This window comes from Paramisgurnus dabryanus, chromosome 16, assembly GCF_030506205.2.
Source record: "Paramisgurnus dabryanus chromosome 16, PD_genome_1.1, whole genome shotgun sequence".
Lineage (NCBI taxonomy): Eukaryota > Metazoa > Chordata > Actinopteri > Cypriniformes > Cobitidae > Paramisgurnus > Paramisgurnus dabryanus.
The window spans coordinates 7,712,698-7,728,215 of NC_133352.1; the positions used below are offsets into that span (position 1 = coordinate 7,712,698).

Below are 15,518 nucleotides of genomic sequence, written 5' to 3' on the forward strand. Positions count from 1 at the left end.
TATTTAACTGGCAGCCATTGACAAGTAACTTACTGTACGGAAAAATCACAGTAGTTAACTGGCAGCAATTGACAAGTAACTTACTGTACGGAAAAATCACAGTAGTTAACTGGCAGCAATTGACAAGTAACTTACTGTACGGAAAAATCACAGTAGTTAACTGGCAGCCATTGACAAGTAACTTACAGTACGGCAAAATCACAGTATTTAACTGGCAGCAATTGACAAGTAACTTACTATAGAAAAAAAACACAGTAGTTAACTGGCAGCAATTGACAAGTAACTTACTGTGCTTTTTCTAAAGTAAGTTACTTGTCAATTGCTGCCAGTTAATTACTGTGAATTTCACAATATGTTTTTTACAGTGTAGCACACGCGCACTGGTCGGTCACGGTCACACCTCTCTCGTAGCGCGCGCAGGACCGTTGGAGAGTTCATAATAGGAGTCGCGCGATTGGACAGCTCGCGGGAGATAAACCTTGCACGTGTTAGGTGTTTTTATATTTCAAACTGAATTTAGGCGGGTTTTGGGGTTTCGTTAACAGACTTCAGCGCAGTGTTGATCTGAGATGGGTTTTGTGACGGCTCTGTGGAAAGAGTCAGGTTGTTACTGAACTGTTATACAGTTATACAGATAAGTTTTGATGGGTAATAACGAGTCCTCAGCGCCGTTTGCCTCTGAAGCAACAGTCCACAAGACGAGAGTTCAGTGGCAAAACAATATTCTGCAAGGTAAGTTTGTGTGCAATATATTTAATATTTAATATAGTGCAATGTAATAATGATATCATAAAGTGACCCCATCAAAAGTTTTGGTGCTGAAGCCACATGTAACGTGTTTTAATGTCGTTACAATTGCTTTCTTATATCTAAAAAGCATTCTTTAGAACAGACGTGACTTTTCTGAGTCATATTTTACAGTGAATGGTTTCAGAGTGATTTTGAGTGGATAAATTACCTCAGTTTAAGTGTCCTAGCAGAGAAACTGCAGGTGTAGGACATGTCAACCAGAGCATATCCAAATTCTTCAAAACTACAAAAAATACTTCATACTCTAAAAACTTTTAAAAGTGCACTTAAGACATCTTTCCTCAAAAATAAATTGCCACTTGGTTAAATATTTTGTTTTCTTATGCAATCACATTTATGCATTAATACATAAATAAAACATTATTTCTACGATAATGTGATAATACATTTCTCAACTTTCTCAATTCTTGAAGCAAAAGTTGTTGTTGTTTTAAGAAAAGAGGGATGTTATTTTCACCATACTGTTTACATTGACAAATACAAAAATGTGTTTGTGTGAGTTGGTTGTTATAGGGGAGTGGATTTATATTTTTGGGAACAGATTGAAACAGGAAATGTAACTCCCACGATGAGAGAGGGGTGGCCACTGACGTCTGAGCTATGCAGAGTTGGCAAGGTTGTAGCTTTCCCAGGACCTTGATGAGAACAGCCGAGAAGCAAAGATTATCCAGAAATATAAAGCAGAATCTGACCATTGAAAGCATTTGGTCTGTTTAGCTGACTAAAATTGTAGGATTGGATGATCCTGATGCTCATGTATGTTATATAAACAGATGTTGTCATCATTAGTGGCCTGATGTTGGTACTGTAAACCACATAGGATTAACAAAGGCAGTTATGCACTGGCATAATCTAACCAGCAGGTGGCAGCTAATATACCTTATCTCAGGGTTGTTGATTTTATTTAATGTCCATCATTATCATTAAGCCATCATTTATTTAATGATCATTGTTAAAAATGTTAACATACATAAAAGAAGCCAAGTGTTCATAAAAATATGTAATAAGTAAGTATTAAAATTGAGGCTATTAAGAGAATGTGCCTTGGCGGGCCACTTGCAGACTCTGTGTTAGAGACCACTGTCTTAACTGGATGTATTCAACTAAATGAGTTGTTTTGAGGTATAAATGGCAAAGGAAAGAAATAACAAATTCCACAACTCTGCAAATTTAGAAAAATTTCATGCATTTTGTCATGCAAACAAAATGCAGCCATAACTTTTTTGCAAGATTGAAAGTATTTTTTAAGATAGTTTGTTTCCAAATTCAGATTATATGAATGCTGAATGTTCTGAAGAAGTATCGGCCGATAACGATATTCAACACTTGTATACAATACTATACAGCTGGCCTATTAGCTAGATTTTTTCTGCATCAAATTATATTTACTTTAAATTATACATTGATTGGATCTATTTAACATTCAACTGACCAACATAATAAGAGATGCTGGTCTTTTCCGAGATTTTGAAAAAAGCCCAGATCGCAGACATTTTCCCGAAATACTCCTACTCCCCATGGCTCATGTGACTGAGTTACCTTTCACGTGATTAACTACGTGATTTACAATTTTTTTCCCATTGCACGTCTGAAAAAACTATAATTTGTACAGATTTTATTTTGTTTTGGGGAAGTATTTAATTATTTTGAATTTATTGCCTTCACGCAGTTAATTAACAAACAATCAGTATTGGCCTTATTACTAGCATCATGCTATTGCTGATTGTTTTAAACGAATAAATCGATGCATATATTATATATATTACATACTACACTCACATAAAGGATTATTAGGAACACCTGTTCAATTTCTCATTAATGCAATTATCTAATCAACCAATCACATGGCAGTTGCTTCAATGCATTTAGGGGTGTTGTCCTGGTCAAGACAATCTCCTGAACTCCAAACTGAATGTCAGAATGGGAAAGAAAGGTGATTTAAGCAATTTTGAGCGTGGCATGGTTGTTGGTGCCAGACGGGCCGGTCTGAGTATGCAGCAGTCCTGTGGGTGAAAATGCCTTGTTGATGCTAGAGGTCAGAGGAGAATGGGCCGACTGATTCAAGGTGATAGAAGAGCAACTTTGACTGAAATAACCACTCGTTACAACCAAGGTATGCAGCAAAGCATTTGTGAAGCCACAACACGCACAACCTTGAGGCGGATGGGCTACAACAGCAGGAGACCCCACCGGGTACCACTCATCTCCACTACAAATAAGAAAAAGAGGCTACAATTTGCACAAGCTCTTGGTTGAAGACTGGAAAAATGTTGCCTGGTCTGATGAGTCTCGATTTATGTTGAGACACTCAGATGGTATAGTCAGAATTTGGCGTAAATGGAATGAGAACATGGATCCATCATGTCTTGTTACAACTGTGCAGGCTGGTGGTGGTGTAATGGTGTGGGGGATGTTTTCTTGGCCCCTTAGTGCCAATTGGGCATCGTTTAAATGCCACGTCCTATCTGAGCATTGTTTCTGACCATGTCCATCCCTTTATGACCACCATGTAACCATCCTCTGATGGCTACTTCCAGCAGGATAATGCACACAAAGCTCGAATCATTTTAAATTGGCTTCTTGAACATGACAATGAGTTCACTGCCCCCACAGTCACCAGATCTCAACCCAATAGAGCATCTTTGGGATGTGGTGGAACGGGAGCTTCGTGCCCTGGATGTGCATCCCACAAATCTCCATCCACTGCAAGATGCTATCCTATCAATATGGGCCAACATTTCTAAAGAATGCTTTCAGCACCTTGTTGAATCAATGGCACGTAGAATTAAGACAGTTCTGAAGGCGAAAGGAGCTTAAACACAGTATTAGTATGGTGTTCCTAATAATCCTTTAGGTGAGTGTATATGTAATATATAGATATATTTCACTTATCTTATGTAAAATAATGTATAATGTTTCTCTCTCTGGAGTAAAAAAAATCCACTGAATTTCTGGACAGGCTATGTAAGATTTAGTTTTTAGTTTTTTTGATGATTAACTAACACTGATGCATTGTTTGCCAACATTCCTTGTTTAATATCTTTCCTTACTCGCCTTCCTACCAGACATAGTTTAGGTATAAAATTTCCTGTTGACAACCACAGGTGCAGGAGCTCTAACACACATTTTTACATCCGTCTCTATATTTGTTTAATTCAGTAATGACTTTGAGTATACATTGTTTAAGGCACTTGGCTCAACGTCAGGTAAGTAGTTTGTCTGCGTTTCATCATCCACTCGGTCACAGCCGACTGAAAAAGAAACCGAAATAGTGTTTATAGAGTAACAGATTTATTGTACACCATATGGAAGGGAATATATACTGTACCTTGAGAAATGATTATACAATATATATTGAATTGTTCAAACAAACAAATGAAAGAAATCACCCGAGACTTCTCTCCTTTAACGGTGCTGTTTGAAAGCTTCACACATGGAGAAAGTAACGTAACAAACAGATCTGGATTGTAGCAGTCAATGTTTGATAGCCAGGCAAACAGACATGTAGTCGAGTGAGGATTACCACACATCCTAGAGCAAGGGTCAAAGAAAGTGTTGTATATGAGTGACAGAGACCAGACAATGTGGGCACCGCTAGGAAACAATGCAATAAGTGTTTTATTATATTATAAAAATAAAATATCTGTTGGCCAAGTAAAGTATCAACTTTAAATCTGGCCTTGGACATATTTTACAAATGCTATTACTGTAACATAAACTTCTGGAAAAAATAGGGAGTGAGGTTTTATCTAGTGGTAAATACCACAATGAAGTCAGCCCTGAATGTGAGTTTGCAGTGGATTGTGTAAAGGATGAAACCTATTGCTTTAAATTGGTGGACATAAAGGTCAAGGTCAGGTAACATGAACTCAATGATTTTTATTTATTCAGATGTATGGTTGTTTGCTATTGATAATGTAACACACATAACAATACCACACTAGTCAGCATAAAATTACTGCATTTAACTCTTGGCGAGATTTTAGAAGGCCGTATCTCCTACAATAATCTAAAACAATCCCTAAGGTATTTGATTGGTTCAAATTACACAATAGCCCATCTGGCTTGGGTGATGTCGGCCAAAAAGAAAAGTAGTTTAGAGTGAGTTATTACATTTTGATGAAACATTAAGAAGACTAACCTTTCTTTTCTTGCATTCATGGATCATGTTTATTAGAAAAGTAAATAGAGTCTCAGTCATAATCCGGCATACGTTTTTTTTTTTTTTATAATGTAATTATTCAAGACTTGCGCATCCCAGTTAATCAAGCATATGGCAGCACAGCTTACTATGCTCAAAGCTTATTGTTAATAATGTAAAAAGATCCTTTGGGATATGAGATATCCTTACACAGAGGAAGTTCCCATATTTACAGCTTCTTTAAATAGCCTCTGCACACAGCACTTGTGTATCAGTGTCCCGCTCAGCAGCGAGGGGTCCAGAGTTTTCCCACACATGGCTGAAACTGATGTCATGTTGAACAGGGAAAAGCTGCATGGACAGAAAGGAAAAAAGCACAGATGTTGACACAGGGCAGAGGAGCAATAGATGACTAGAAATTGAAACAAAAGGCTTGTTTCCCGTCATCAGCATTGAACCAGACTGGGGGAAACCATGACATAATGTGAAAGAATCTGTGATATTTTTCTTTAATCTATGCAGCTTGTCAGGGAAAAACGCTGTTGTTTGTTAATAGGTGTAGATTTAGGGCTGAAATGTGTGATGGTGTTTACTGTTCAGGCTTGCGGCTGTTTGTGCTCAGTAGATAAAAGAGCTGGACACACATCTCAAACACGTCAGGTTAAAAAGTTAACATAGCAGTTGTGTGTGTGTGTGTAGGTGTTTATTGTTGGAACGCAACATGGCGACCCAGAGGTATCATTGCCCCTGAAGTCGTTGAGATAGAGCCACAGTATGCATTTTTGGGTGGACTGTCAGAAATAAAGGTTACAAATTATCCTTTAGAGAGGTCCTAATATGAAATCCATTTAATTTTCAAATAAATACGTGTACGTGTTTTCCATTTTTCTGGATTCTGGTTTTAATGGTTAAATTAAATTTCAGTAATCAAAAAGCATATCTGAAATCATTAAACAAATACAATTTAACAACAATTTATTGAAGATTTTATTTTAAATTACATATACACTCACCTAAAGGATTATTAGGAATACCATACTAATACTGTATTGGACCCCCTTTTGTCTTCAGAACTGCCTTAATTCTACGTGGCATTGATTCAACAAAGTGCTGAAAGCATTCTTTAGGAATGTTGGCCCATATTGATAGGATAGCATCTTGCAGTTGATGGAGATTTGTGGGATGCACATCCAGGGCATGAAGCTCCCATTCCACCACATCCCAAAGATGCTCTATTAAGTTGAGATCTGGTGACTGTGGGGGCCATTTTAGTACAGTGAACTCATTGTCATGTTCAAGAAACCAATTTGAAATGATTGGAGCTTTGTGACATGGTGCATTATCCTGCTGGAAGTAACCATCAGAGGATGGGTACATTGAGGTCATAAAGGGATGGACATGGTCAGAAACAATGCTCAGGTAGGCCGTGGCATTTAAACAATGCCCAATTGGCATTAAGGGGCCTAAAGTGTGCCAAGAAAACAGCCCCCACACCATTACACCGCCAGCACAGTGTTAACAAGGCATGATGGATCCATGTTCTCATTCTGTTTATGCCAAATTCTGACTCTACCATCTGAATGTCCCAGTAGAAATCAAGACTCATCAACAAGTCTTCACTGTCCAATTTTGGTGATCTCTTGCAAATTGTAGCCTCTTTTTCCTATTTGTAGTGTAGATGAGTGGTACCCGGTGGGGTCTTCTGCTGTTGTAGCCCATCCGCCTCAAGGTTGTGCGTGCTGTGGCTTCACAAATGCTTTGCTGCATACCTCGGTTGTAACGAGTGGTTATTTCAGTCAAAGTTGCTCTTCTGTCAGCTTGAATCAGTCGGCCCATTCTCCTCTGACCTCTAGCATCAACAAGGCATTTTCACCCACAGGACTGCCGTATACTGGATGTTTTTCTCTTTTCACACATTCTTTGTAAACCCTAGAAATTGTTGTGTGTGAAAATCCCAGTAACTGAGCCGATTGTGACCTTATTGCATATGCATTTTGAGGCTGATAAGAAGAGGCATCACAGAGATCAGAGAGCGCATGGTACAAGGCAGAGTATTTTTTTCACACATAACAGTTTATTTAGGATGCCAGAGGAACATATAATATAATAATATAATATAACATAATAATCAATATAGTGACTTCCATGAAAAAGTCTGATATTATGATGTGTCCATTACACTGATGTAAAATTACCATTTTTATCATACTGGCCACCCAGTATGAAATGGTCAAAAAGCTGGGGTTTAAACTGTCCCTTAAGAACAGTCAAAGATCTACGTGACTAGCATGAACTAAAATGGGGAAAACCACACGCTTGTGTCTAAATAGATCCTTCCTCTCTCTTTTTTGTATGCATTTGAAAAAGTCCCCTTCACAATACATTTGAGTTAGGGAGGACCACTGCCAAAACAAGCAGATTTATAATCACAAGAAAACAAGTGAGCTATCTGCAGACTTCCACTGCGGCACATGCTGCAGCTGTTTTTTGCGAGTCATGCGACAGCGATGCATCTTGGAAACCTCCAAAACAGTAACGCTGACATGCACAATTCTAGTGTTGGCATGCAGTCATTGTGTTTACCACTCCAGGAGGCATCTTCTACAAATGATATAGGTCTTAGTCTTACATGCAGGGTTTTTCCTGCATGGCTCAATATTAGGTGGAGGTGGTACGCACACATACTGTACATGTGTACTGTGGCTCAACCACACATTTTACAAGCAACATATTTTTAAGTCTTTAATAACGAAATGATTAAAGAAAATAACAAATGATGTTTTGTATTTTATAAAACATAAAAATAATTAAAAACAACATTGTGTTAATTTACAGTTAACAAACAGCTTGTTTTTAATGTTTTTCCCCCCATTGACGAGTTAAGAGAAAACGCTTCCCTGCCGATGACAAGTTTTTCCGGCATTCTATAACCTCAATTTACCTAATTAATTAACATACGTCTGTGTCATTAATGTTAATCAAACAACCCAAGATAGAGAAAATCACGTATGTAGCTTTGAAAAAAAAATATTTATTTTATACAATAAAGACACTGGGTCTCATTCACTAGCATGCGTACGCACACATTTGTGCGTGAGATGTGCGTACGGATGTTTTCACGAACAAATCGTGATTCAACAAAAACGTTCTTATTAATATTTCTTCTAAATGCAAAATTCAAGAAAACCTAAAACCACTCGTACGCATTAATCACGTAGCTTATGCTATAATCAAATACTAGGCTATATAATGTGTATGATACAACCCAGTATCCCGAAATTGCGTTACTATTTCACGCATGGACCAGAGTGAAAATGTCACGCTTTGCCGCGTTTGAGCGTGAGCATGTCACGCTTTCTGTTTGTGTCACTGTCACGTATTGGTTACTGAACTTTTTTGTCCTAATTTCTTACTATTGTCGCTTCGGTTTAGGGTTAGATTTACATAAAATGACATCCTTACCTAAACAAACTCTAACCCCAACGTCAGGTGACATCTGGTTAAAGTTTAGAAAATATAAAAGAATAAGTCTTGTATCTTTTTTTTTATAAACCAATACTTAAAGTGACATATAACACAAGCACCAATCTAACCCTAAACCGAAGCGACAATGGTTTGAAAATAGGACAAAAAAGTTGAGTAACCAATACGTGACAGTGACAAAAACAGAAAAGCGTGACATGCTCACGCTCAAATGCGGCAAAGCGTGACATTTTCACGCTGGTCCATGCGTGAAATAGTCACGCAATTTCGTGATATAGGGTTGTATGATAATGTTGATATATAAAATGTTCATGATTATATTTTATATTATAATATTTTCTGAATTAATCAAACTCAATCACTTGATCTCCTGTCTGTTTTATTTTAGATATAGATGCGCGTCTCTATCATATTAATGAAATGTCATATTTGTTAGCGCATCCAATACTTCTTTAATGTTATGCAACGTATGCAATTATTAGTAAATGAGACCCAGTGTTATTATTAATTTGATTCGATTTCTGTACCTAATGGTAATTTTAAACCTTACTTAATGTGCAACTTGGTTCTTTTTTATAAGTGTTTGTAATTTCTTTATTTGGTCTTATTAGATTTTCCCACCCCTTTTTGCTGATCTGAAAAATTATCTGATCCGTACCATAAAAACCGTAATGTGATCCAAACCGTGAGTTTTGTGATCCAGTACACCCCTAGCATGGACATGTTTTGACACTTTAAAGACAAAGAAAATATAAAATATGACCCCTTTAAAGCGCTAAAGTTATGGTGTGATAGGCCAGTAATTGGGTGAACTGCTTTTGAAGGTATTTTTTTGTGTATTATATTTTAAGATATTTAGGCATGTGTTATTTTGGTAAATGGAGTCTCTAGTCTGGTGTCTCACGGTTCTCAAGCACAGATTGTTATATGACCTGAGTCAGAAATAGGCAGTATAGGAAAACCAGTCATACATCATTCATGTCCAAGACCCAAGGTCAACAAAACAACATTGTTACGGGTGCTTTACCCCTCAAAATACCCTGAAATGTCTCTATCCCATGGAGAGACCCCTTGCCCACCTCTCTTAAGGCCCTCTGCTGTGGTGACAGCTCTTAGGGTGTTTTTAACCTTGTGCAGGAGAGGTGACACGAGGACCCCAGAGGCCAGTTTGGAGTTGCTTTAAAGGGTATTAAAATAGCTTTCAAAGGCATAGCAGGACAGCACAGCTGTGCTATCGGGAGCTTCTGAGATAAATACATCTGTAACTAATGACATCATTGTAATGTGAATGCCCTTGTTTCAGGCTTAAAACAGTATTAGACTCTACATGTGGTTTGTGCATGATAAAGAGTTATGTGTCAAACTTAAAAACACCCGTCACCTGTGACTAATTCCACAATATAGCACAACCCATCGTACCTTATTGCTTACACCAAAAATATATGTAATTTTATATACAAAATATAATTATATGGTCTTCACAGAATACACATATTTCACATATACACATACTTCACAATATATTTATAATATTTATTAGGGCTGTCAATCGATTAAAATATTTAAGCTAGATTAATCGCGTGAATGTCATGAGTTACTTTGAGATTAATCGCAAATTAATCTCACATTTTTATCTGTTCTAAATTTACTTTAAATTAACACTCTTTAAGTTTTTAATACTCTAATCAACATGAGTGTGGACAAATATAGATGCTTTATGCAAATGTATGTCTACAACAGCCTGTTTACATTTTTGACAGAACCATCAGCCATTGTTTTGTATATGAATTTTCCTTTCAGAAGACCCTTTTCTTTCCCCATTTCTGTTTGCTGCTGCATCATTTGTGACCCGTGTTGGCAAAATGAGTCGGAATAAGCACATTTTAAAAAATGAGTTAATTATATTTTGACATTCTCTATTAAAAAACTTCAAAACAGTGCATTATTTGTTTTAATCTGACAAAACATGCAGAACTACACCTGTTTGAAGTTGACAGAGTCAGCAAAGTTAATTTTGGGAAAAATCCAACATTACCACAAAAATCACCACATCCATAACTTAAAATCACTGACAAAACTAAATGATTTGGCACACACAAAGTCAAAAACAATATCAATATATGTTAATCTTTTTTATTTCTTTTATTGTTTGATAACAATAAAAAATTACTCAAAATTCAACAACTCAAGTAAAGCTACCTTAGAGTTGAGCTAGAACACCCTAGCAACCACACAGTAACACCTTGGAAACCATCCAGAACTATGTAGCATCATGACAAGGACATTTGCATGGGAAACTAGCACTAGAATTAATCTGAATAAGGTTAATTTTTTAAAGAGCATTTGGTTACATAGAATGTGGAAGACATCGTAAAATGCCTCCCTTAAATCCCAGCAAAAACTTCACTTTTCCAAAATATCAAATTTACCTCTCATTAATCTCAAATTCACATGGCTCCCATTAAATCTTACGATGTGTAAGCCCTATAACACATGGCTAGATTCCATTGGTTTACAAAAGTGGAATTTTCTGGAACAACAGCATTGTGCTATGACAGTAGGAGGGAGAACCACCAATCTTTTGTCATCCAAAAGGACTGATTTTTGTATTTAACCCCTTTACAGATTTAAAAATTGTTAAAAACTGAATAGCTTTATTCTTATAAAGAATTTACAAGCTGTAGTTCATTGTACTTTTACAGCTTCTGAAATTTAATTACTAATGAAGAAATTGAGTTGAAACTAGAAATACACTGATAACGATCGACGATTATTTAGACTGACATCTGCCGATACAGATAGTTTGGTGGTTATATTAAAGGGATAGTTCGGCCAAAAATGATATTAAACCCATGATTTACTCACCCCCAAGCTGTCCGAGTTGCTTATGTCCATCGTTTTCCAACACATTTTCGGATATTTTAGAAAATGTTTTAGATCTTTCAGTTGATTAAATGTAATGTTACGGGGTCTACCCATAGTCCACGACCTTCAAGTCCAAAAAAAGTGCGTCCATCCTTCACAAATTAAATCCAAACGGCTCCAGGATGATAAACAAAGGTCTTCTGAGGGTAATCCGCGTGGTGTTGTTGTAGAAATATCCATATTTAAAACTTTATTAACGAAAATAAATACCTTGCGGTAGCGCCGCCATCTTAGTCGCGTCCGCATTCAGGATGAGAGCTTACGCAGCCTACGGAGGTTACTCTGCTGCTGCTCTGTGCCCCCGCCCTCCGAATTTGTCATAAGTCACTAAGAAAAGTGCGTACACTACGCTAATACTCTCTCCTGAATACAGAGGAGTCTAAGATGGCGGCGCTACCGGAAGGTATTTATTTACGTAAATAAAGTTTGAAATATGGATATTTCTACAACAACACCGCGCGGATTACCCTCAGAAGACCTTTGTTTATCATCCTGGAGCCGTTTGGATTTAATTTGTGAAGGATGGACGCACTTTTTTGGACTTGAAGGTCATGGACTATGGGTGGACCCTGTAACATTACATTTAATCAAATGAAAGATCTGAAACATTTTCTAAAATATCCGAAAATGTGTTTGTCTGAAAAACGATGGACATATGTAACTCGGACAGCTTGGGGGTGAGTAAATCATGGGTTTAATATCATTTTTTTAATAAATGCTGAAGATTACATTTTCTGAATGTTATTCATTCATATAATTAATTAACCACTTTTAACACTAAACTAGTGATGTCTTTATATTTTCTATGCACAGAGCTCAATTTCTCATTTGATTGACAGGATATATCAGTCATGACTATTGGCTGTTTTTAAACAAACGGCCGAATAGTGTGAAGAATTGCTTTTATTGACTGATACCAATTATTGTTCGATATATCGGTGCATCTCTAGTTGCAACTTATAAACTTTAGTAATAATGACAGATATTTGTTGAAAAAAGCTGTTAGTCTTATACTCTCTCAAAAATTATGTTACTTTTAAACCATGGTTGGGTCAAAAAGGGACAAACCCAACCATTGGGTGAAATTAACCTAGATGTGAACGAACCATGAGTTGAGACAATTCGGCATTTTGGGCTAAAACAACACTGTTGCGAGAAAGCTACTGTAAATTAGATTTTTTTCTACAAACTATATTTTAGGTTTACAGTGACTAAATGCTATTGCATATTTGTAACACAGTTTAGTTACTGTAAAAACACTAGGTTTGCAGAATACTACTTAAATTATTTTACTTTACATACATTAATTTTTTTGTACATTTATATAGAATTCATTTTTATTTTAACCTAGAGATGTACTGCTTACATTAAAGAGAGACAATTATTACAAAATATTAAAGTCTTTATTTTAAACATTCAAATGTTTTAATAAGTTATGTGAAAAATTCAATTTAAAACATACAAATATGAAACCATTTGCATTGATACATTTAATATAACACAAAACACATAAACTTACACATGTATTAAACTAATTACAGGTGACCCGATGACTTTCTTTGACATAAAAGGCTGATGTTTTAAGGTGGTGTTTTAAGTTTTCCGGTTACATTGGAAGTAGGCTGTGTCTTTGACCACCTCTCAGGCTTCAAAAGAATTCAAAAGCATTATAAAGTGACTCAGCATAATATGTGCTATATGTCTCAAGTGTCCTGAAGACATACAAATTTGTATGATAAAAATAATCCATATAATCATTTATTTTAACTTTTAAAGTAATTGTACCTGATGGGTAGGATGCTTGCAGTCATGTTTGTTGTCAAGTCTGCAAAAACATCAGACTAACGCATGTTGCACTACTGTTTAGTTTTGCTATGGCCCATTTAGCTTACATACTTGCACAATGAACAATGTTAGTGTCTGTTGTTGTTTTTATTGCTTGGATTAATGATGAATTATGTGAATTGATGTCGCTAATATCTTGTCAGTGAGTCATGTTAGCACTTGGTCAATGTATGTTGCACTATTGTTGGACTATGCAGAGACTGTGTAAGTTTCCCTATCAGAGGAGAGTAGGCGACCGAAAGGTGGGGTTTAGGCAGGCAAATCGTTTGAAAATCTTTGAGAAATGGGGTAATATTAAATTTATATTTTGAGAAAATTACAGTGTTTTTTGACCTTGCATGCATTTAAACCTGTTGTTGGGGAATCCTTAACAATATTAGGAAGCTTAGAAATTGCGTCAGACTGGCACTTTAATGAAATGGATAACACCCACACATGTATAAGTTTAGAAAACCTAAAATATATGTCACAAGTTACATGGAGTTATGTTATTATACTTTGGTGTTATACATTTTGCATTCTCCCTTTGAAGCTAAAGAAGGTGGTCATGGTCCAATACAAAACAAAGCCAAAATGGGTTTATATTTTGGTAAACATTTTCAGATGAATTAACCCTTTCATTCACAGCCAAAAACTGGACTTCTGGATAGAACTGTTTAAATTGAAACAGTGACTGCCTGTGCTGACATCCATCTTTACATTTACATTTATAAAAAATGGTAAACAATAGACCCTTTTACTGTTTGTACACAATGATGACGTGGCAGCGTATGCGCGCGCATTTAGGCAACGGAAGTATCGTAAGAATCAACAGTGAAGCAACACAAACAGTAAGTTATTTTAAAAAAATTGACTTTATCAACATTTTCAACACAGCTACCAGATCCGTGTACTATAGTGGAGTGGATAAAAGACGTTAGCAGATGGCCAAAAATAAAGTTGCCAGATACATATATACGTATATTAGTATATTATATTAGTGCAACCAAACGCAACAACGGGACATTTTGATGTTGAGAAACCGTTTTAATAAACTTTCTGAGTTGCTACCACGTTAGAACCAATGGGGAATAACACCACTTCTGTTGCCCAAATGCGCGCGCAGGCTATTTGATCACGTGAGCTGTAAAAGGGTCTATATACAGTGTGATACAAGGTATACATTTTTACCAGCATGTGTATTACCAGGTTGATGTTGCAAGAGATAGGAGAAGTGTAGAAAAATGAGCGGAAAGGTGATTGAAAATAGGACAAGGTAACGTGAAGGTAACACAAGGTGCCGCTCATTTGCTGAACGTAAGGTGATAGGGTGTAGTAATGTAGGAAGGTGTGAAAGTATAGCGGTGCAGTACCAGTGAAAGTTCTGTAAGTGATCAGTAGTGACTTAAACCTGACTCGCTCTTCAATTGGTAGCCAGTGTAGAGAGATGAAAACAGCGTTAGATGAGCCCTTTGGGAGTCCTGGAAGATGAGCTGGGCTGCTGTGTTCTGAACCAATTGGAGTGATTTGATAGACAGTACAGGAAGGCCAGCAAGAAGAGCAAGGTAGTAGTCCAGCCTAGAGATTACCAGGGCCTGGATAAGGAGTTATGCAGCAAATGCTCCATAAGGAATGGCCGTTATCTTTCTGATGCACTTATAGAAAAAAACATAACATATGCTCATATGTTAACGCACAATTAAATTAATACGTTGAAGTCGTTTGCAAAATGAAATGTTGAGCAAACTATTGTTATGTTCAGATTAGTATTGGGTGATATGCCCAATTGAGAGATTGCCGATACACTATAGTATCATCAGCGGGGCAGTACTTTACTGATTTATTTATTTTTTACTCATTTATGACAAGGCACTTGATTGGTGGAACAAAAAGAAGCAGATTTGGCAACACCGTCATGACCGCAACCTTTTTAAAACAGATGCCATTAATCCGAGCGCCTCATTAAGGACAAGGCAATCAGAAATTTCCTGTGTGGCAGGGAGCAGTAATGACACACTCGCTGGTTTTAAACCCCTAACAACCTCTCAGTGCAAGGAAATGGCAGAGCCGTGGTATTACAAGCTCAGGTGCGTAGAAGAGTCAGAGTCATGCGCATTACGGATTCTGTCCCAAATGGCACACTTTGGACTTGTGGACTTTCTCAGAAACCACACTTTGATGAAATCATGTAGTGCAGACCTTAAGGACCCTTTACGCAAGTCCAGGATGGTTCAACCGAGTCGTTTTTTGGGACAGACTCGAGCGTCACACCAGAAATTGGAAGAGAAGTTGCCCATCAGTGTGAACTTCTCCCATACGTCGTCTGATTGGTCTG

At 36.9% G+C, this 15,518-nt stretch overlaps 1 protein-coding gene across 1 annotated transcript in view; it reads left to right on the top strand.

Annotated features, from left to right (window-relative positions):
• Positions 1–479: 479 nt before the first annotated feature.
• The window catches only part of neurl1b (neuralized E3 ubiquitin protein ligase 1B), a 54,724-nt gene continuing 39,685 nt past the window's right edge, over positions 480–15,518 (top strand). Inside the window, exon 1 of the mRNA XM_065268004.2 lies at positions 480–732. Within this exon, the coding sequence (XP_065124076.1) occupies positions 645–732 (88 nt within the window). The 5' untranslated portion in view covers positions 480–644. The remainder of the gene's footprint in view (positions 733–15,518) is intronic.